The 21,594-nt window shown below is 38.8% G+C and overlaps 1 protein-coding gene across 2 annotated transcripts in view; it reads right to left on the bottom strand.

Moving 5' to 3' along the window:
• Positions 1 to 21,594, bottom strand: part of ACSS3 (acyl-CoA synthetase short chain family member 3) — a 113,446-nt gene that overhangs the window by 42,741 nt on the left and 49,111 nt on the right. For both annotated transcript variants that reach the window (XM_032768209.2, XM_032768210.2), the window contains one exon: positions 20,467 to 20,570. In XM_032768209.2, the coding sequence (XP_032624100.2) occupies positions 20,467 to 20,570 (104 nt within the window). The remainder of the gene's footprint in view (positions 1 to 20,466; positions 20,571 to 21,594) is intronic.

Raw genomic sequence — 21,594 nt, 5'->3', positions numbered from 1 at the left:
TGGAATGAGCATAGAACATTACAGTAACCTAATCCACAAATATGATTAGTATGCACTAAGAACTGACATAAATTTGTCACTGAAGAGTCCTGCTGTTCAAAGGTCTTGGACGGGGGGAGATTTGTGAAGTCTTCAAGGATAAGTTAGGATCCACTTTGTGCTTTTTATGCACAATCTACTAAACTAACAATGTGAACTAAAAGTGAACCATACTATTATATTGATTTATATTTCTGCACTTACTCACTACACAATAAAAAAAATATATAAAAAAGACTGAACTGTGTTCCATCTCTTCTAAATAAGGAATATATACTTCCAAAACAGCGGCTATGCAATTTCAGTAGCAGCTACTTTGTGATACTGTCTCGCTAGTTACCACTGTGAATGTAACATTTTTAGTATCGACCCTACCATAGGTAGGTATGCTGGTCAAACGTTGGTCCCTGATGTACACACGTGGTTCGCATGAGACAGTGGGAACCTAACAAACAACCCTGTAACCTGGCCCAACTAGCCCTGCATACCGTGTTTCAACAGTGGTCAGTGTCAGATGCCTCAAAGGGATGAAGATAAGAGGGCAACTATCATTCAGCCCCATATTCTAGAAGTCAGAGGTTTAAAGAGAGAGCATGAGGCTGTTTTCCCTATCTTGGCTAATTGTCATTGATGGATCTAACCTCCACGAACCGATATAATTCTTTTCTGAACCCAGTTATATTTTTGGCCTTCACAACATCCCCTCACAACTAGTTCCACAGATTGCCTGTGCACTGTGTAAAGAACTTTCTTTGTGTTTGTTTTAAACCTGCTGGCTATTAAATTAATTGGGTGACACTTCGTTCTTGTGTTATGTTAAGGGATAAATAACACATCTGTATTCACTGTCTCTATATCATTCATGATTACACACCCCATCATATCCCCCCTTAATTATATCTTTCCTAAGATGAATAGCCCCAGTCTTTTTAATCTCTCCTCATGCGGAAGCTCTTTCATACCCCTCACATTTTTGTTATCCTTCTCTGTACCTTTTCCAATTCTAACATATCTTTTTTGAGATGGGGCAACCAGATCTGCATACAGTATTCAAGGTGTGGGCGTAACATGCATTTATATAATGATATTGTGCTATTTTCAGTCTTATTATGTATCCCTTTCCTAACGGTAAAAATTAGTATTTTTGACTGCCGCTACATATTGAAATGTTTTCAGAGAACTACCCACAGGGACTCCAAGATCTCTTTCTTGAATGGGAACAGCTGATTTAGACTCCATCATTTTGTATGTGTAATTGAGATTATTTTTTCCAATATACATAACTTTGTATTTATCAACATTGAATTTCATCTCTCATTTTGTTGCCCGCTCACACAATTTTGTGAGATCTCTTTGTCACTTCTCACAGTCAACTTTGGACTTATCTATCTTGAGTACTTTTGTATCATTTGCAAATTTTGCCACCTCACAGTTTACCCCTTTTTCTGGAGAACTAATGAATACAGTGAATGGCACAGGTTTCAATACAGATCCTTGGGGACCTGACTATTTACTATTTTCCACTGTGAAAACTGATCCTTTACTCCTACTCTTTGTTTCCTATCTTTTAACCAGTTGTTGATCCATGAGAGGACGTTCCCTTTTATCCCATGATTACCTACTTTGCTTATAAGCTTTTGGTGAAGGACCTTGTCAAAGGCTTTCTGAAAGTCCAAGTACACTATTCGAATGGATCACTCTTGTCCACATGCTTGCTAACATTCTCAAAGAATTCTAATACGTTGGGGAGGAATGATTTCCCTTTACAAAAACTGTGCTGACTCTTCCCCAACATATCTCGTTCATGTGTCTGATAATTCTGTTTTTTACTATAGTTTCAATCAATTTGCCTTGTACTAAAATTAGACTTACTGGCCTATATAATTGCAAGGATCACCTCCGGAGCCTTTTTTTTAAAAAAATCAGTGTTACACTAGCTATCCTCATTAGCTATTAGTCATCTACTATACAAGCTGATTTAAGTGACAGGTTACATACCACGGTTTGTAGTTCTGTAATTTCATATTTGAGTTTCTTCAGAATTCCTGGGGACTTATTACTGTTTAATTTATCAGTTTGTTCCAAAACCAGTTTTTTTCACACTATGCACAGTCAACTCAGAGGACGTTGTGAAGGCCAAGACTATAACAGGGTTCAAAAAAGAACTAGATAAGTTCACAGAGGACAGGTCCATCAATGGCTATTAGACAAGATGGGCAGGGATGGTGTCCCTAGCCTTTGTTTGCCAGAAACTGGGAATGGCTGACAGCTGATGGATCACCTGTTCTGTTCATTCCCTTTGGGGAACCTGGCATTGGGCACTATCGGAAGACAGGATACTGGGCTAGACTGGACCTCTGGTCTGACCCAGTATGGCCATTCTTATGTTAACCTCCTCTGAGGATAGTTCCTCAGACCTGCCACCTAAAAGAATGGTTCAGATGTGGGAATCTCCCTCATATCCTCTGCAGTGACGACCAATGCAAAGTATTCACATAGGGCTTGACAACACTATCACTTTTGTCAGTATAACTTATGTCGCACAGGGGTGTGAATAAACACCCCTGCGCAACATGTTATACCAACAGAAGCACCAGGGGTGGACAGTGCCAACACAGCTACTGCTGCTTGTGGAGGTGGTTTTATTATGTGAACAGGAGAGCTCTTTCACATTGGCATAGAGAGGCTACATGAGCAATCTTACAGCAGCGCAGCTGCATAGATACAGCTGTCTCGCTGTTAGTTCGCTAGTGTAGACATGGCCTTAGCTTCTCTGCAAGTTTTGTCTTTCTTCAGTGCTCCTTTAACATCTTGATTGCCCTGTGGCCCCATTGATTTTTTGGCAAGCTTCCTGCATCTGATGCACTTTTTTAAAAAACACTGCTGTTTGTATGTTTTGTTGGTTACTCTTCAAATTCTTTTTTTGACCTTCCCAATTATGCTTTTACACTTGCCAGAATTTATGTTCCTTTTCATTTTCCTCCATAGGATTTGGCTTCCAATTTTTAAAGGATGCCTCTCTCCGCTCTAACCACCTCTATTACTCTGCTGTTTAACCACAGTGAGAGTTTTTTGCACCTCTTATTGTTTGTTTTTTAATTTGGGCTATACATTTACTTTGAACCTCTATTACTGTGTTTTCAAATTGTTCCCATGCATCTTGCAGGCATTTCACTTGTCAAAGGGGAGGGAAGATTAGGGAAACAATAACAAAGATATACATTCATATAGGTCATCTACTGACCTGTGACTAGCCACTTTACAACCAGGAAAACAGCTAGTGAACAATTACACTTAGGAAAAGTTATTTACACTTTGGTGCCTATCACTGGGAGAAGTTCTTCATCCCATCCTCTGCCCCTCTTCACACAGTGGGTCAGCAAATGAAGTAAAATTTACTGGCAAAGATTCAATTTTCTGAAAGGCTAAACTCCATCCTAGCACACTGAACAGGATGTTGCCACAAGGAAGATCAACAAGATTCAGTGCAGCAAAAGAGAAACCAACAGAAGAATCTGGAGGAAGACACCTTGAAAGATCCTTTGCCTGCCCAGCACCAAATCTGTCAGAAAGCTGGTCTGGAATTAAACACAATTTACTCATTAGACACTATTAGATGAGGTGAGGTAAGGACACACTTTCATTCTTATCTCTGAATTTATTTTCTATTTTTGTTTCTTTGAACTATGATAATTGTGTCAGAGGCAATTTTATGTTTAATTCCAGACTATTTATGAGATTTGGTATACACGGATCAAAGGATTTTGAAAGCTGACAGTTATATCCTTTTTTCTCTATCTATGTCCTCTTATTTATTAGATATGCAAAGTGCCAGTATGGTGCTAGGTCCCAACAGCCTGCTAAAAATAGGATTATACGCACTACAAAGTGAGAAAGGGTGAGCAGCAGGATTCTGCCCTTATAGCAAGGGTCATCATAAATACTATATTTAAGGTAATACTCAAGTTGACTGTTTCATTTGATTTTAAATCAAATTTCTGACAGAGACTCTTTTCATTAGTTTTTCGTGATCTTTTTAAAATTTAAAATTAAAATTAAATTTTAAAATTAAAAAGAAATATCATAATGGTAGGACAAAGTTTTCCCAACATATTCAGAATATCCAGCAGTGAGACTGAACCCCAACCAGAAAAGACAGCCCTTTTCCCCTTCCTGCTCTGGTATGCTGTAGTCAGTAAAAGAGAGACTGCCATACACTAATTAATTTTCTCTGAAGACAACTTGGAAAACTTTTGATAGCGAGAATTACTTGACTCTTGCCAAGTGGAGACAGTCTGCATTCACTGTGCTGCCCGTTACTCAAAATGGATCTACTTGGCAGAGAAACAGAACAGAAATGTTGTCATCTTCAGGCTGGATTATGGTAATGCACTCTACTTAGGATGATTTTGGAAAGGCACCATGAAGTTTCAGCTATCTACAATGTGGATGACTGACTTTTAAGTAGGTTAGGCTAAGAGGAGCATACAACTCTAGTGCTCCACCCTGATTTCCTATCTATTTCCAGGTGCACTTCAAGGAGCTGATTCTCAATAAGCTAGCAAAGGAATAGGATAACTTGGTTACCTCAGTCCAGACTATTGCAATGTACCTGCCATAAGGCTACCTTTAAAGAATCCTAGGAAGCCTCAGCTAGTGCAGAATGTGGCCACATGGCATTTAAGTAGCACAGGTTGACATGACACCAGATTTCTACGCTAAGGTCCTACCAGGGCTCCACAGATTTTTATCCCACCTTGAGTCTACAAGATAAGTGAAAAACCTTTAGAGAAGCACAGCATTAGGCTCCTGGACAGAAGTTCTGATCATTTCAAGTTTTTTTCCACACAAAACTGAAACTGGAATTTGACCTGGCTTCATTGGGATGAACTGTATGTGACATCCTAAAAGGCACCCAATTTATTTGCAAAGGTTATCCTGATTATCTCCATTCAGAAACTGAAACACAGAAATTTAACCCATAAAACAAAGAAAATAGATAGAGGAAAGGTGATATAGAACACAGAATGGAAAAGAGGAAAGATACAAAACAAGAAAGAGCAGAAACAACAAATGATGGAGGGGCTAAAGACAGAGAAATTGGAAAGTCTTCAGTTCCAAAGAGATTCCTTGATATACATAAACTCTCACAGTACAGTCCAGTCCCTTGCACAAAATCTGCATGTAACATTCCTGCTGGCTACGGCCATATTTGCAGTTCATTGTGCACTCCTACTCAGAAGCTCTTTGTAGTATCATTATTAATTTGTATCATGGTAACACGGAGAGGTCTCAGTAAGAATCAGATCCACCTCCCCCTTGTGCTAGTTGCTGTACAGTCACGGAGTAAGAGTTTACATCCTAAAAAAACACAGAATCAGACAGATGGGGCAAAGGGATTGTGACACGACATAACCCATACAGGTGGCTGCCACTGTTTCCTTTATAAGAGTAAGGATGACCTTGAAGTTAAGATGCTAAATTGGGACTTTCTGTCACAGTTTCCCAGTGTGATCTTCAAGTCTTAGTTAAGATGAGAATACTATTACTTCCTCTTTCCCAATTTTTCTTCATCTAGCCTATTTAGTCCCGTTAAGGAACACACTTAACTTTAAGCCCTGTGTTTAAATCTTACTGAAGTCAATTGGACTTAAGCACATGCTTAAGTGCTTTCCTGAACAGAGATGCTTTTCTGAATCAGAACTTCAGACTGCAAACTCCCTGAGACACAAGCTGTCTTTCTGCACTCATCTATACACTGATTTAACTATATCTGTTTCTAAACCAGTAGTTAAGCTCGGTATAACCCTCTAGTGGAGATGCAGTTATTCAAATATGAGAATATTTATAGCAGCATTGCTTAGTTTGGTAAATAAGCTACACCAGTACAGAACCTATAAATTGGTATAACTGCACCCACACTGGGAGATGCACCAATTTAACTATAATAGCTTTTAAACCAATATACTTAAATCAGTAAAAATACTGTAGGCAAACAAGCCCTTATTATGTGCTTTTACAACACGTAGTACAAAAGGGGCCTGAGTTTGACTATGGCTTCCTGGTACTACCATAATGAAAATAAACTTGGTCTTGGACTCTGAAGCCACAACCAGCGTTTCTGTAACAGCTGGGTACAGGTAACCTTGATAACACTATTTCTGCCATTTCTTGCAAATATACAAAATCCAGAGGAAGTCACAAGACCTGTTAAAATATTTAAAATATGATTTTGTCTGGAGAAACGTGCTTGTTTCTTTATAAAATTACAAAAAAACTCAAGTCCATTCAGAGAATTTGTGTTTCTTTTTTAAATGTAGTCACAAGAGAAATCAACAACTCTTTCTTCCTATAGCCTCCAGTCATCAGTAGTCACCGCACACCTGCTTTCATGAACACGTGTTTCATTTCTGAAAACCATACTCTCATGGTAATATAGTTGTTATGATATTCAATTTAATAATAAAAATATATAATTCCCAAGATCTTTGCCAAACTCTCTCAGTCCAGTGTCTAAACATTATGCAGTAAAAGCTTTGTTATCCGGCATGTTGATGGAATTGGGGGTGCAGGTTAATCAAAAATTCCGGTTAACTAAGAGTTATACTTACCAATGGAATACCAATTTTCAAAGAATTAGAATACAATCAAATGAATAAAGTATGAAATAGTAAACAGATACCAATCCAGTAGTAGCACTGCACTGCAGAGTGGTCGGTTTCTTGAAGCACTTAAGTGTATACAGGTAAAGTTTTCTATACAGTAGGTTATCTTACGACACTACATATCACTATGGGCAGCGCATGGTGTACACCCAGATCACTAAAAATACACTTAACACTAAAACTATACTGAACATAATTTAATCTTTCTTTGATAATTCAGAAGGCACTTTAGGATCCTGCAGTGCCTCCGAGTCATTATCGACATCAGTTATCATTGTCGATGTACAAGAAGGTGTAGGAGATAGGGTCATTACAGATTCAGTCCAATGACATACCCTGGAAGCTGCTTTTTTGAATAAATCCCGGATACCAGCTTGTTTACTTGTCCTTTGCCTAAAAGTAGAGTGCAGAATGTGCAATTGCATAACCTCCTGGGCATTATACTAGTCCTGGTTACTAGACTGAAGATTTGTAAGGAGATATCAGAAATACCAGTTAATAGAGCTTTCTGACTGATAAAGTGCCAGATAACACAGCTTGTACTGTATATTTATATACTGTATTGTGCACTATTTACACACACACACACACATACACACCTGCCCGCCTCTGAGGTTTCAAACAACACCGAAAACTTGCAAACCTCGGAAGTGTGGCTGCAATTAACTGATCTTATTGGGAAACACTCATTAGCTTAACTGGAATCTAGTTGCCTATGACAAGGATTGAAATAAAAGTCCAGTGATCTTATAGTGCTCCAAGCCAGTCACAGTGCAGCTGAAGTTTATAGATGGAATTTGCAAGTGGAATTTGTAAGAGCAGAGTGATTGTTGAGATATTCAGACATAAGGCAATGCTTTCGGTCTTACTTTGAAGATTTCAGATAATACGACTAAAGATTTAAAGATGCAAAAAGTAATGCAATGCACATGATTATAAAATGTGTTTTCATGCTTTAATTGAAACCCATTTTTTAATTCTCTTCCTGTTGTAACACTATAACTGATACACGATGAAATAGTAGACACAAATGGATGTTATAAAAAGTAATTACACATCTCAGTGCCAACCATTTACTGTTTAATCATTTTGAGAAAGCATTATATATTTAATGCAGAGTTATACTGTAATGATGGAAGAGAATGATTAGGTTATTAGTGTATAATTTAGGTAAATTTCTCTACAGCAGGGATTAACATTTTATAAATTGTTTCTCTCCTTCTCTCCCCCTTCAGGAAAATCTTCATCAAGGCTGCCTTAAATCTTGCAAAGGATTATTCTTCCCATAAACTAGATTCATGGAGCTTAACTCTGGGCTTCCTGTTCTCAAACCATCAGTAAAATTGTCTACTTGACACTAAGGAGGACTCTGTTCTAGGAACTAGAGGGAAAAAACAGTTGCCAAGCAACAAGAATGACATCAGCAACCTGTAACATTTTCACACAAATATACAAACTGGGGGCGCTGTCACAGCTGCTTTGCCTCACACAGCTGAGACTGTATTAGACTTAACTCACTGTTTCTTACACAAACGCTCCCCTCCCGCCCCTACATTCTGCTATCTAATGCATCCTAAAAATAGCTCAGAGATGAGCTCCATGACTGAAGATCATTTTACAATTCCTTTGTTTCCAACCATCAAAACTGCATAAAGGAAATTTTAAAAGGGGTGGGCATTTATAATGCTTTATTTTTATTACTGCAGATCCCTTAACTGCATGTTGAATAACAGCTGGAAATGACTTAGATTATACAGCACAGAGAAACTAAAATTAGATGGAAACAAAAAATCTTAAAATATGCTAAACTTATATAGAACGTCAGAGTAGGTGACAAGTTGGATACAATAAATGAGAATACAGAATTATAGAGAAGCAGAGGTGACCACTGTGAGGAAACCAGTAAATCTGTGCAATTTACAGAGCACAAGCTGTTTGCGCTTTAATTTACTGAAACAGACCCCAGTACTGGCTCCCTGAACCCATAGGCAAACCTTTATCATTTCTAAAAATAAAACCAAAGGGATTAGAAGTTTTTTCACGACACAGCTCTCCTTCCCTCAGTCACTGAACCTGCACCATCTTTGCTGCCTAGAGCACTTCCCATGATGCAGAGGAGGATTGATCATCTGTCAAATGCATATTTGAAGTAATTCATGTGGGGTAAAACATCTTTGGAGGAGAATATAGAAGCCACATCCAGCAGGATGATGGAATGGATCAGAGTGAGTAGCACTGAATAGCTACCCATGGCACACTTAGGTAGCTCTAACAATTTTATTCCAACTATGATCATTTTAAAGAATAAACATAATTAAAGCAAATATTCTTGAGTGCCCAGTGGAAATGAATTAAAACTTTTCTGCAGGAAAATAATCCTCAAATCTGAGTACATTAATGAAGCAGATGCCAGCTAAGTGTCTGGATTAGAATCTTCTGCAACCAGAAAAGAGCCTCAGAAATCCCGTGAGGATACAAGATTAGAGGAGGAATGTAGACAATGGTGACTCTGAATTACTACAGGTAGCAGAAAGATCAGTCCTAGTGGTCAGTTCAAGTAAGACACATCACTAGTCAAAATGTGAAGGATATGCTAAGACTGCATTAATAAGGTGATAGATACTACGCTTGATCTTAGCTCACAGAGAGGTTACCATTATATAAATCAATAGTCTGTCACCTGGCAGTTACACTAATTACCATACAATCAAAATTACTAAGGCTATCAATCCTTAGACCTCAGGGGAAAAACTGATCACCAAATGGATTCAGGAAGAGCTCCCCACTCATGACACAATGTTTGCATAAACAGATAGGAAAAGGAACAAAAATTTAAAAAGTTACCATGTTCCTTTATCTGAAATATCCTGACAGGCCACAGTAGAGGATGGGATACCTAGCCAGCCAGATTATTAGTTAGATATGGTCATGGCAATGACTATGGTCCCTGTGAAAAACTGCTTAAAGAAAGAGGCCACAGACAATGCTGTGTACTTCTAAATGGATGAGCTCAGACTACTAACCCCTTCAAAAATAACTTCTTAAGTAAGATAGCTACTTACCTGTCCTATCCCCAATATGAAAGTCTGAGACAAGTCCAGATTTTGCAAAACACTAAGTTCAGTGACCCAAGCGTTTCACCGCTATGGTATTTTCTGCAGAATTCACCCCCTTCTTCCAGAATTTTGATGCAGAATCTCGGCTTCCAATTTAAAAAAAACAAAACGTTTCTAGCCTTTTTTGTTGCAGAGAAGGCCTCAAAAGTATGAACAGACTGTAAACTGAAACAATAGCTCTGAGACAGCACTTGCTTCATTCATCTTAGTCAGGACCCTGTAGGCTTCATAATTTCACAATGGTATAATTTGGCACTTTCTGAAGATTCCATGAAATTCACCATTTTACTGCAATCAGAAACCCAACATTCTTTTGTCTACCTGTCCTGATGGGACCTGCTAGCAGCTGCCTCTTGCTCTGCAAGGTTCCTCATATTGAGGAATTAATCGGATTACAATGCATACTCCCAGCACTGTTCCACAAAGCTAGGTAGCAGGGGTTGGAAAGAGAGAACTGGAATCTAACGCCATCATCCCTGAAACATGTGGGAAAAAGAAGGATCTGAGACAGGTCACATGAGCATTATGGGAGTTGAAGCCTATGGAGTATGTATGGAAAACAGGGCTGTCAAGTGGTTAAAAAAATTAATTGTGATTAATCACACTAACAATAATATAATACCATTTATTTAAATATTTTTGGATGTTTTCTACATTTTCAAATATATTGATTTCAATTACAACACAGAATACAAAATGTACAGCATTCACTTTATATTTATTTTTATTACAAATATTTGCACTGTAAAAATAAATACTATTTTTCAATTCAACTAATACAAGTACTGTACTGCAATCTCTTTATCATGAAAGTTGAACTCACAAACGTAGGATTATGTACATGTGACAAGGCATGACTCACCTCTGTTCCTGGACCCATTTCACTCCCAGGACTGCAGCGTCCTCTTCATGACACTGCCCTCTGGCTGGGTCATACTCCATGTACCCCCCTTCTGGGAGGACTGCAGTCCATTGTCCAGCCACTTCCTTCAGTGGCAAGTGCAGTCTACTCTTTAGCCTCTTCGCCAGTGGTGAGGAGCACAGGAGAGGGACCCGGGCCCACCCACTACTCTGGGTCCTGGCCCAGAGACCCTGTAGATAGCAGTCACTTACTACATCCCCTCCGACTCCTCTGCAGATCTCCCTGGACCACTTCCCCACAGTCCCAGCACCTTCTTTGCCCTAGCCTTAGGGCCTCAGCCTGCAGCACCAGCCTATAGCATTGCTATGTCCAGGGTGCTTGCTGAACTCAGCCTGCAAGGCAGCCAGTCTACCTCCCTCCTCAAGCTCCAGGGAGTGACTCTGCTCTGCCCTGAAGCCTTCTTATATGAGCCTGCCAGGCCATGACTGGCTGCTCTTCTCAGACCCTTTCCAATAGCCTGCCTCTGGCACAGCCTCCTTATAGCTGCTTTTAACCCCATTTCTACTAGTGTGGGGCAGCTGCCCCATCACAGTACAAAAAAGTAACTGCATTCAAAAACAAAACAATCTAAAACATTAGAGCCCACAAGTCCACTCAGTCCTATTTATTGTTCAGCCAATCACTCAAACAAGTTTGTTTACATTTGCAGGAGATAATGTTGTCCACTTCTTGTTTACAACGTCATCTGAAAATGAGAACAGGCTTTTGCATGGCACTGTTGTAGCCGTCTCAAGATATTTACATGCCAGATGCCCTGAAGATTCATATGTCCCTTCATGTTTCAACCACCATTCCAGGGAAAATGCGTCCATGCTGATGACAGATTCTGCTTGATAACGATCTAAAACAGTGCGGAGTGACACATGTTCATTTTCATCAATTGAGTCAGATGCCACCGCATCAGAGTGTAACTCTTTTAAGACTTCTGAAAGCATGCTACACACCTTGTCCCTCTCAGATTTTGGAAAGCACTTCTGATTCTTAAACCTTGGGTCCAGTGCTGTAGCTATCTTTAGAAATCTCACATTTGTACCTTCTTTGTGTTTTGTCAAATCTGCAGTGAAAGTGTTCTTAAAAGGAACAACATATGCTGGGTCATCATCCGAGACTGCTATAACATGAAATATATGGAAGAATGCAGGTAACACAGAGCAAGGTACATACAATTCTCTCCTAAGGAGTTCAGCCATAAATTTAATTAAGACGCTTTTTTAAACAAACATCAGCATGGAAGCATGTCCTCTGGAATGGTGGCCGAAGCATGAAGGGGCATACAAACGTTTAGCATATCTGGCACGTAAATTCCTTGCAATGTCAGCTACAAAAGTGCTATGTGAACACTTGTTCTCACTTTCTGGTGACATTGTAAATAAGAAGTGGGCAGCATTATCTCCCGTAAATATAAACAAACTTGTTTGTCTTTGTGATTGGCTGAACAATAAGTAGGACTGAATGGACTTGTAGGCTCTAAAGTTTTACATTGTTTTGTTTTTGAGCGCAGTTATGTAACAACTACAACAAAATCTACATTTGTAAGTTGCACTTTCAGGATAAAGAGATTGCATTACAGTACTTATATGAGGTGAATTGAAAGATATGATTTCTTTTACCTTTTTACAGTGCAAATATCAATATATTAGAAAATGCAGAAAAACATCCAAAAATATTTAATAAAATTTAATTGGTTTACTGTTTAACAGTGAAAACTGTGATTAATTGTGATTAATTTTTTTAATCATGATTAATTTTTTGAGTTAATCGCATGAGTTAACTGCAATTAATTGACAGCCATAATGGAGAACATAATGAAAACCCATCCTCTCAAATTATCATGATCAAAAACAGTCAGTAACAGTACTTGTATCAATGAGTATAGTCAACTACGAACCACAGCTCTAAGACTGCTAAGCAATTTTGGAACAGTCTCTTTGTTGTACAGTGCTTAGGACAATGGGGTCCTGGTCTATGACTAGGGATCTTAGGTACTACCTCAATACAAATAATTAATAACAGTAGTAATTATAATAATAGTTCTCTGTGTTTGAGAGAAGACAGGGACAGGAACAGGAATGAAGGATATTTCATAGTGACAGAGTAAATTAAATTTTGCCATGGAATATATTGGGTTGCTGACAGAGAATTTGGTCTCGTGTTACAGAGTACTCAAGGCCCTGATTACGTTATACAAACAACAGCCACCTTTTGAGCGGCCACCACAATATCTATCTTGATACCTAATGCTCAAACTGCTTTTACATACTTTACATACTCCATTTATGGCAGATTATTTCCACAAGAGTAGATTTGTACAATTCTCTTTCAAAGTACATCTCTACCCCAATGGAACGTGAACTAATATAACACAAATTCAGATATAATGTGGTAAAGCAATGGGGTGCCCCGGGCCCTTTAAAGTGCCACCTGAACCCGGCTGCTTTACCGTGTTATATCCGAATTCGTGTGGCTCCCCAGGCCCTTTAAATCACTGCCTGGGCATGGCTGCCGGAGCCCCGGGGCTCCAGCAGTCAGGCTCGGGCGGTGATTTAAAGGGCCAGAGGCTCTGACTACTGCAGGGAGCCCCAAGCCCTTTAAATCCCTGCCTGAGGCCCACTGTCAGAACTCCAGTGGGGATTTAAAGGGCCAGGGGCTCCCCACAGCAGCTGGAGCACCGGGCCCTTATAAATCCCCGTCGGGGCTCCAGCATCTGGTCTCGGGCAGTGATTTAAAGGGCCAGAGGCTCCAACCGCTGCAGGGAGCCCGGGGCCCTTTAAATCCCTGACTGAGCCCTGCTGCCAGAGCTCCGGCAGTGATTTAAAGGGCCCGGGACTCCTTGAAGCTGCTGGACCACTGCCCCTTTAAATCACCGCTGGGGAAGCTGGTCTAGTCCAGCATAGCATAGTGGCTCTTGCCGGTACACTGTACTGGACAGTACCCTATATAACGCGATCTCACCTATAAGGCGGTGAGATTTTTTGGTTCTCGAGGACCACGTTATATCCGGGTAGAGGTGTATGTGTGAATAAGTTGCAGACCCCTTTGAGCAGACATTACATTTGCAGTTACAGAGATTTCTTTAAGAGATTATATCATAGAATCATAGGACTGGAAGGGACCTCAAGAGGTCATCTAGTCCAGTCCCCAGCACACAAGGCAGGACTAAGTATTATCTAAACCATCTCTGACAGGTGTTTGTCCAACTTGCTCTTAAATATCCCCAATGATGGAGATTCTACAACCTCCCTAGGCAATTTATTCCAGTGCTTAACCACTCTGACAGTTAGGAAGTTTTTCCTAATGTCCAATCTAAACCGCCCTTGCCGCAATTTAAGCCCATTGCTTCTTATCCTATCCTCACAGGTTAAGAACAACAATTTTTCTCCCACCTTCTTGAAACAACTATTTATGTACTTGAAAACTGTTGTTATGTCCCTTCTCAGTCTTCTCTTCTCCAGACTAAACAAACCCAATTTTTTTAATCTTCCCTCACAGGTCATTTTTCTAGACTTTTAATCATTTTTGTTGCTCTTCTCTGAACTTTCTCCAATTTGTTCACATCTTTCCTGAAATATGTCATCCAGAACTGGACACAATACTCCTGTTGCGGTCTAATCAGCGCGGAGTAGAGTGGAAGAATTACTTCTAGTGTCTTGCTTACAATATTCCAGCTAATATATCCCAGAATGATGTTTAATTTTTTTGCAACAGCGTTACACTGTTGACTCATATTTAGCTTGTGATCCACTATGATTACCAGATCCCTTTCCACAGTACTCCTTCCTAGCTGGTCATTTCCCATTTTGTATGTGTGTAACTGATTGTTCCTTCTTAAGTAGGATACTTTGTATTTGTCCTTATTGAATTTCATCCTATTTACTTCAGACATTTCTCCAGTTTGTCCAGTTCATTTTGAATTTTAATACTATCCTCCAAAGCACATGCAACCCCGCCCAGTTTGGTGTCGACCACAAACTTTATAAGTGTACTCTCTATGTCATTATCTAAATCATTGATGAAGATATTGAACAGAACCAACCCCTGCAGAATCCCACTTGTTATGCCCTTCCAGCATGACTGTGAACCACTGATAACTACTCTCTGGGAATGATTTTCCAACCACTTATGCACCCTCCATCTAGGTTGTATTTCCCTAGTTTGTTTATGAGGAGGTCAAGTGAGACAGTATCAAAAGCTTTACTAAAGTCAAGATATATCACATCTACCGCTTCCCTCCATCCACAAGGCTTGTTACTCTGTCAAAGAAAGCTACCAGGTTGGTTTGACACGATTTCTTCTTGACAAATCCATGCTGACTGTTATTTATCGCCTTATTATCTTCTAGATGTTTGCTAATTGATTTTTTAATTATTTGCTCCATTATCTTTCCAGATACAGACGTTAAGCTGACTGGTCTGTAATTGTCCTTATTCCCCTTTTTATACATGGGCACTCTATTTGCCCTTTTTCAGTCTTCTGAAATGTCTCCCCTCTCTTCCGTGACTTTTCAAAGATAATTGCTAATGGCTCATATATCTCCTCAGTCAGATATCACAGGTATCTCCTTGTCTGGTCAAGACAAATGAGCATTATTTCTTACACTTCATAGGAATAGAAGGAAATCTTATTTGTTAACCTTTTTTTGAAGACAGAAAAAATGATTGGACAATTTCACTTCATATCTTTCTTTTACTAGCACTGAATAACTAACAGCTCAATGCAGAGGAGGCTCTCTAATGCAAACTTTCACAAGCATCACCTCTTCAATTACAGCAGTGAAGAGGTCCTGGAGTGACAATTATATTCCTCTACTAAAATCCAGGTTCCAGCTCTAATGGGAGTAATCCATTCTCAGTATTTCTTCATGTATCCATACTAAGGAAAATGGGTACTTCCTTGAAAAACTGGACATACCAATTATAATTCCTGATTTTAAAAGATTTAGGATACTTCAAAGATATTTTTATCAAAGTACCTTACATGATATTTATTTGGAATGCTTAACTAGAAAAACCTGGCAGAGGCAAATTATATTCTCTTGAAACACCAATATACATGTAATGCTGGACCCCAAATGTACTGTTCTATTACCCACCACTCACTCACACTAACACATAGAACAAAACATATGTAAGCATGACAGGAAACTTTTTCTTTGAGCACAGGAACTTCTGAGCTCTAACCTTGCATCTGTAATGACTTGCTGTGTGGTTTGGGGCAAGTCATCTCTCTTCCTCAATTTCCACATCTGGGAAGGTGGGGTAACACTTTACCTACCTCACAGGGGTGTTATGAGAATTAATTAGCTCAACCACTTTGAATATGAAAAGTGCTATTTAAATGCAAAGTATTATTTTTCTATAAATATGCAAAAACCAAGCACCTGCACTAATATATGCATAAAAACAAAACAGAACTATCTCTTCTCTATATATAGATGAACACAATGTTCAAATGCACTACTCCCATCCATAGGCAGGTCTCTCAAACCTCCCCTACTCCAAACACATACAATCATATCTTCTAAGATACATAAATTATATATTTAATGCTTGTTTTTATAAAATGTGTATATATTGTGTCATAAGACTATCTATAAAAAACAATTAAAAGAAAACAAAAAATGTATTATTGATTAAATGACCCAATCCCTAGATATCATCATCCTCCCTGGCTCCATTCTAATATGTCATCATGGTTTACAGGTGGTCTCTGACAAATGAAGTGAGAAGAAAAGATGTCTAGAGTACCAAATGAAAAAAGTGGGCTGGATCTGACCAATAGCACTATAACAATTTTAGAGCCTTTTTGCAGTTGTTGTGCATGAAGCAAACAGGAGTTCATTTTTTTAGCATTGGCTTACTCCTGATCAGCAGAGTTGTTTCAAGTAATGGACAGCTTTGGTTACTCCATCTGAAGCGAGTACCTCTCATTGTGAGGAAATTGCATGTTATTTTGAAGAGAAAATTGATTGGCCTGAAATATCCACTTCAGCAGATGCAGAGCAATTAAGCCTTTTCTGGCTAAGTTTAGGCCAATGATGCTCCCTGAGATACTAGAGACATTAGGAATATTTTGTGCTACAATCTGTGCTTTGCAAACAAGTGCTTCTTTTCTGAGCAAGGCAAGCAGGGAAGAACAGCATCCCCAGCTGGTGGAGACTGCCAATGACTTATGTAGAACAGGTTGCTGATTTCTGTAAAGGAAGTTGTTGTGAGGCCATCACTTGGTGCTGATGATAATAGCCAGATTTTTCTCAGGATCGCAATTTTCCATTTTTGGTTAAGATTCCTGTGGAAAAACAATTCTCAGAGCATTTTGACGTACAAAATCTTCCTGATCCCTGTTAATCTGGGTACAGACTGTGGAGTATTCTGGGTGCCTTGCTAGATGATCTTCTGATAAAGATCAAGTGTCCATACTGACACTGAGGAGTCCGATGGCACATTAACGAAAGCTTATGCCCAAATAAAATCTGTTAGTCTTTAAGGTGCCACCGGACTCCTTGTTGTTTTTGTGGATACAGACTAACACAGCTACCCTTCTGATACATATTGATACTGTCAGATCTATCGGCTCTCATAAATACCATTGGCCATGAAGCACTGTTGACTTGCCTCATTTTCTTCCATTAGGGTTTACAGACTTCATTTCTATCTCCTAAAGAAGTTCCAGATGGTCATCGCTGGCAAATGCTTTTCTGTCAAAGAGTGGTCCCTCAGGGCTTCATCTTCTTTCTTTCTACGCCATCCAATGTGCATACAGACCAATTAAGGAGATATGTACTATGGTGTTTTAATATGCCACTGATAACCACGCTTTCAAATGCCTTACCTAGCATTTGATAGATGCTGCCCCATGGATAACTGGCTGAAGCTCAGCCTAGGCAAGAAGAAAGTGGAATTGGTGAGACTGGGGAAACAACCCAAACATATGGCAAGAATTATATCTGGCCATACAAATGAGGGTGGGTTTCTCTATCATTTATTACTCAAGTTTGCACTCTATGGGTACTGATGTAACCCCAAGTGCTGTTAGATGATCGCACAGCAGCGGTAATCAGGACATTTTTTCATCTGCATCTGGTCCGGAAGGCATAACTATTTCTTTCAGATGTGGCCTTGCTATTATGGTATCACATTGTCACTTTCATATTACACTACAGCAATGTGCTGTACATGGAACTTCACCTTAAGTCATCTAGGAAACTGAAGTTAGTGCAGAATGTGGCAGCTGTGAGCACACCATACTTACCGGATTGGGGATTCTACCCTGGGAAGTAGTGACTCTGAAAAAAACATGAGACTCTTGGTGGATAATTAGTTGAATATGAGCTCCTAGAGAGATGTTGTAGCCAAAAGAACTAAAAAATGATCCTGGTATGTATAAAGAGGGGAATCTTGAGTAGGAGTAGAAAAGTTATTTTACCTCTATATTTTGCACTGGTGGGACTGAAATACAGTGTCCAGTTTAGTGCCCACAATTCAAGAAGGATGTTGATAAATTGGAGAGGGTTCAGAGAAGAGCCACAACAAAGATTAAAAGATTAGAAACACACAACTTATAGTAACAGAATCAAAGAGCTCAATCTATTTAGTTTAACAAAGAGAAGGTTGAGAGGTAACCTGATTACAGTCTATAAGTACCTAGATGGGGGGCAAAAATATTTGATAATGGGCTGTTCATTAGAAAGGTACTATTACAATCCAATGGTTGGAAGCTGAAGCTAGACAAATTCAGACTGGAAATAAAAACCTTACCTTTTTAATAGTGAGTATAATTAATCATTTGATGAATTTACTAAGGGTTACGGTACATTCTCCATCGCTGAATTTTAAAGTCAATATTGGATGTATTTTTCTAAAAGATATGCACTCAGAATTATTTTGGGGAAGTTCCCTGGCCTGTGTCAAACAGGAAGTCAGACTAGATGATCACAATGGTTCCTTCTGGCCTTGGAATCTGTGACTGCTCTTATCTGCATTGGCTGCATGTTGGTTTGTAGGTAGAGAGTAAGGCGTTGGTATTGACCTACGAAGCCCTAAATGGCAGACCTGCCTGTCTGAGAGATTTCCTCTCTCTCTATGCCAGATTGTCAGTAAATTCATAACTATTAGATTCTTTAGCTCTGTAATACTTTTATAAAATGTACTTTGATTCATAGGACCAAACGAACTGTCTAACACCTGCTTAAATTACAACAGACATCCAGCATTATCTGGCATGAACTGTCTTGCTCCAAAGCTCAAAATTTTCAAATGTAATTGAATGGATCTCCACAGGGTATGATTTAATGCACTGAAGACTTATTTAGTATAGGAATCAGTAATCTTTCACAGCAATAGAAATCCACTTAATAAAATGTTCTTCAAAGTGACAACAGACTGATATAGGATCATCATAAGATTTCTCCACATTAAAAAAAAAACTAATATGAAACACATTCTCTTGCTAGGAATGACATATGTTTGTTCTCAGACATCAAAGAGCCTTTTCTTTAAGCCTGGGTGCACTAGCTGTATAAAATGGCACAAGTTTTATTCAGATCTATCAGAAATGAAAAGGGATTGTTTTATTTATGAATCTACCCTTCAGTATTACTAAAGTTGTACTGGAAGAAAAAAAATAGGTTCTCTCTCCATGCTGTAACACTTTTATTTTTATCAACTAATAGGCGCAAGGATTAAGTAACAGGCAACACCACTATCTTTCGAATATCTCACACAAGTGCTGAAATGTTTATATCAATAAGCTGCACTTTAAGCCCACTAGACTGGTTTTACTGTATATGGTAAATCAGATCAAATCAGAACTAAAGAAACTTCTCTATTCCAGTCAATTGAATCCTTAAATCACATTTTTCTGCCTAATGCCCATTCCATACACCACCCATCATGGATTAGGCAGAAAGCTTTCTGCCTCATACAAAGATCTGTGAAATTCTGTAATCAAACAGTGATGCACAGAAACAGAAAGGAATATTCTTGGCACAAAGAGATCCAAAAAAAACAAGCACAAAGCTTTTCTAATGTATTCTGATAATTTTATATATAAATTATATAGAGACACACACGTCATTCAGAGTTATGGTAAATAGCTGTTCTGTCTAACTGCCAGAAAAAAGCTGTCTAACTGTCACCAGAATTTGTGACACACAGTTACACATACACTGGTGCTTTTGATTCTCCCATTGTGATCTAAGGGCTCAATGCAGGTCCCACTGAAGTCAACAGTAGTCATTTAATGGGTGTTGGATCAGGTCCAAATGGAACATGACCAAAAACTGAGGAGCCTATAGTGTGCCATATTTTTTCATACATAAAATAGACTGAAAATGTATAAAATAAATCTAAAAGCTTCTCTAACAGATCAAGTTTTGCGTGAGGGGATAACACATGTACATATATAATATAGTTACAGACAGAAAATATAGTGATGATGATAATGATGTTAAATCTTTTAAACACAGGTATCAGAAAACACTATATTGTGTTTTCCACAATAGCAAACCGTGTGTTTAAAATAAATATGTACTGCTTTCCACCCCGACCCAGAAAAGCATAAGTGGATCCTTAAAGAAATAGGATCCCATGCAAACGTAAATAGAAAGTCATGTAGATAGAAGGATCCTCCTGTAGTGACTGCTTTGCAGAAAACAGGAATCAAGTCTGTAAAGCTTGGTGAGGGGAAGGGAGAGGGAGAATTTCAAACAATACTGCAAAGTGCTCACCAGTTTGCCACCAGTGATCCAACACTGGGACCCTGAAGACTTTTTTGGACCATTCTAATGTCTCCACATCACAGCGTTCACCAGCTACAAATAATGTTCGGAACCTAAATAAAATGGTAAAAATTTTAAATGTTAATGCTTGATAAGGAAAGGTAAAACAGAATATATTTCTCTATAAACTTTAGAAACATGTGTTCTATGTCCAAGATGTTGAAGAGTGGAAAGTGTGTTTCTGTTCCAGCTTACTGAATGGAAAATGCATTCCTATGAATATTAATCTATACTACTTAATATAATACTTTAAAATAGCCTCTTTTTCAAAATGTGAAGGCTTTGGGCACCATGACTAGTTCATCAATTCAAGAAAAGTAAGCAAATATAAAAATGTATTAAAAACAAAACAGGCACAATATAGCAATTGTGTACGGTGTCAATAGCTACAAAACCAATACAATATACTAAAAAGGAGCTCTGATTGTGAGCCCGGAGATTGCTGAGGTTTTCATAAGGGTATAAAGGAGACCAATGGATGGCAGAATGTTGAAGATAGAGAGTAGGCTTGTGTGTGTTATGTCAGCATATGTTCCTAAACAAAGTAGAACTATGGAAGAGACAGAGTGCTTTAGAAATGATCTGGCAGAGTTAGTGGTCATGGTTCAGAGTGGTGATTAAAACTGCCATGCTGGTGAAGGGTGCCCAGTAGACGGAATGGTGGGTAAATCTGGCTTTGGTAAAAAAAAAAAAAAAAAAAAAAAAAAAAAAGGCAGAAGGAAAGGAATGCGTTGAGCACTGTTTGTTTAATGGGTTCTCAGTGGCAAATACATGGCTCAAAAAAAGAGAATCCCACCTGGTGACAAGCTACAGTGAAAAAAGCATGCCCCAGCTGGACCATATTTTGATAAGAAGAGAATACGTGAAAATGGTGAAAGACAAAAAGGTTATATTGACAGATTATGTGACAGAACAACAAAGTATTAGCTAAAAAACACTGCAGCCTGAGAAACCAGGAAAGAAGATGATGCTGAGGAAGAAATTGCATTGGTGGTTATGTAAATGGGGGCGGGGGAGAGAAAAAGAGTTCTGCCAAAAAGTAAAGGAAGACTTTCATGCTTTGACAAGAACAGTGAG

This window comes from Chelonoidis abingdonii, chromosome 1 (genome assembly GCF_003597395.2).
Source record: "Chelonoidis abingdonii isolate Lonesome George chromosome 1, CheloAbing_2.0, whole genome shotgun sequence".
Lineage (NCBI taxonomy): Eukaryota > Metazoa > Chordata > Testudines > Testudinidae > Chelonoidis > Chelonoidis abingdonii.
The sequence above is the reverse complement of the archived record's forward strand: the minus strand, read 5'-3'. Positions and strand labels throughout refer to the sequence as shown.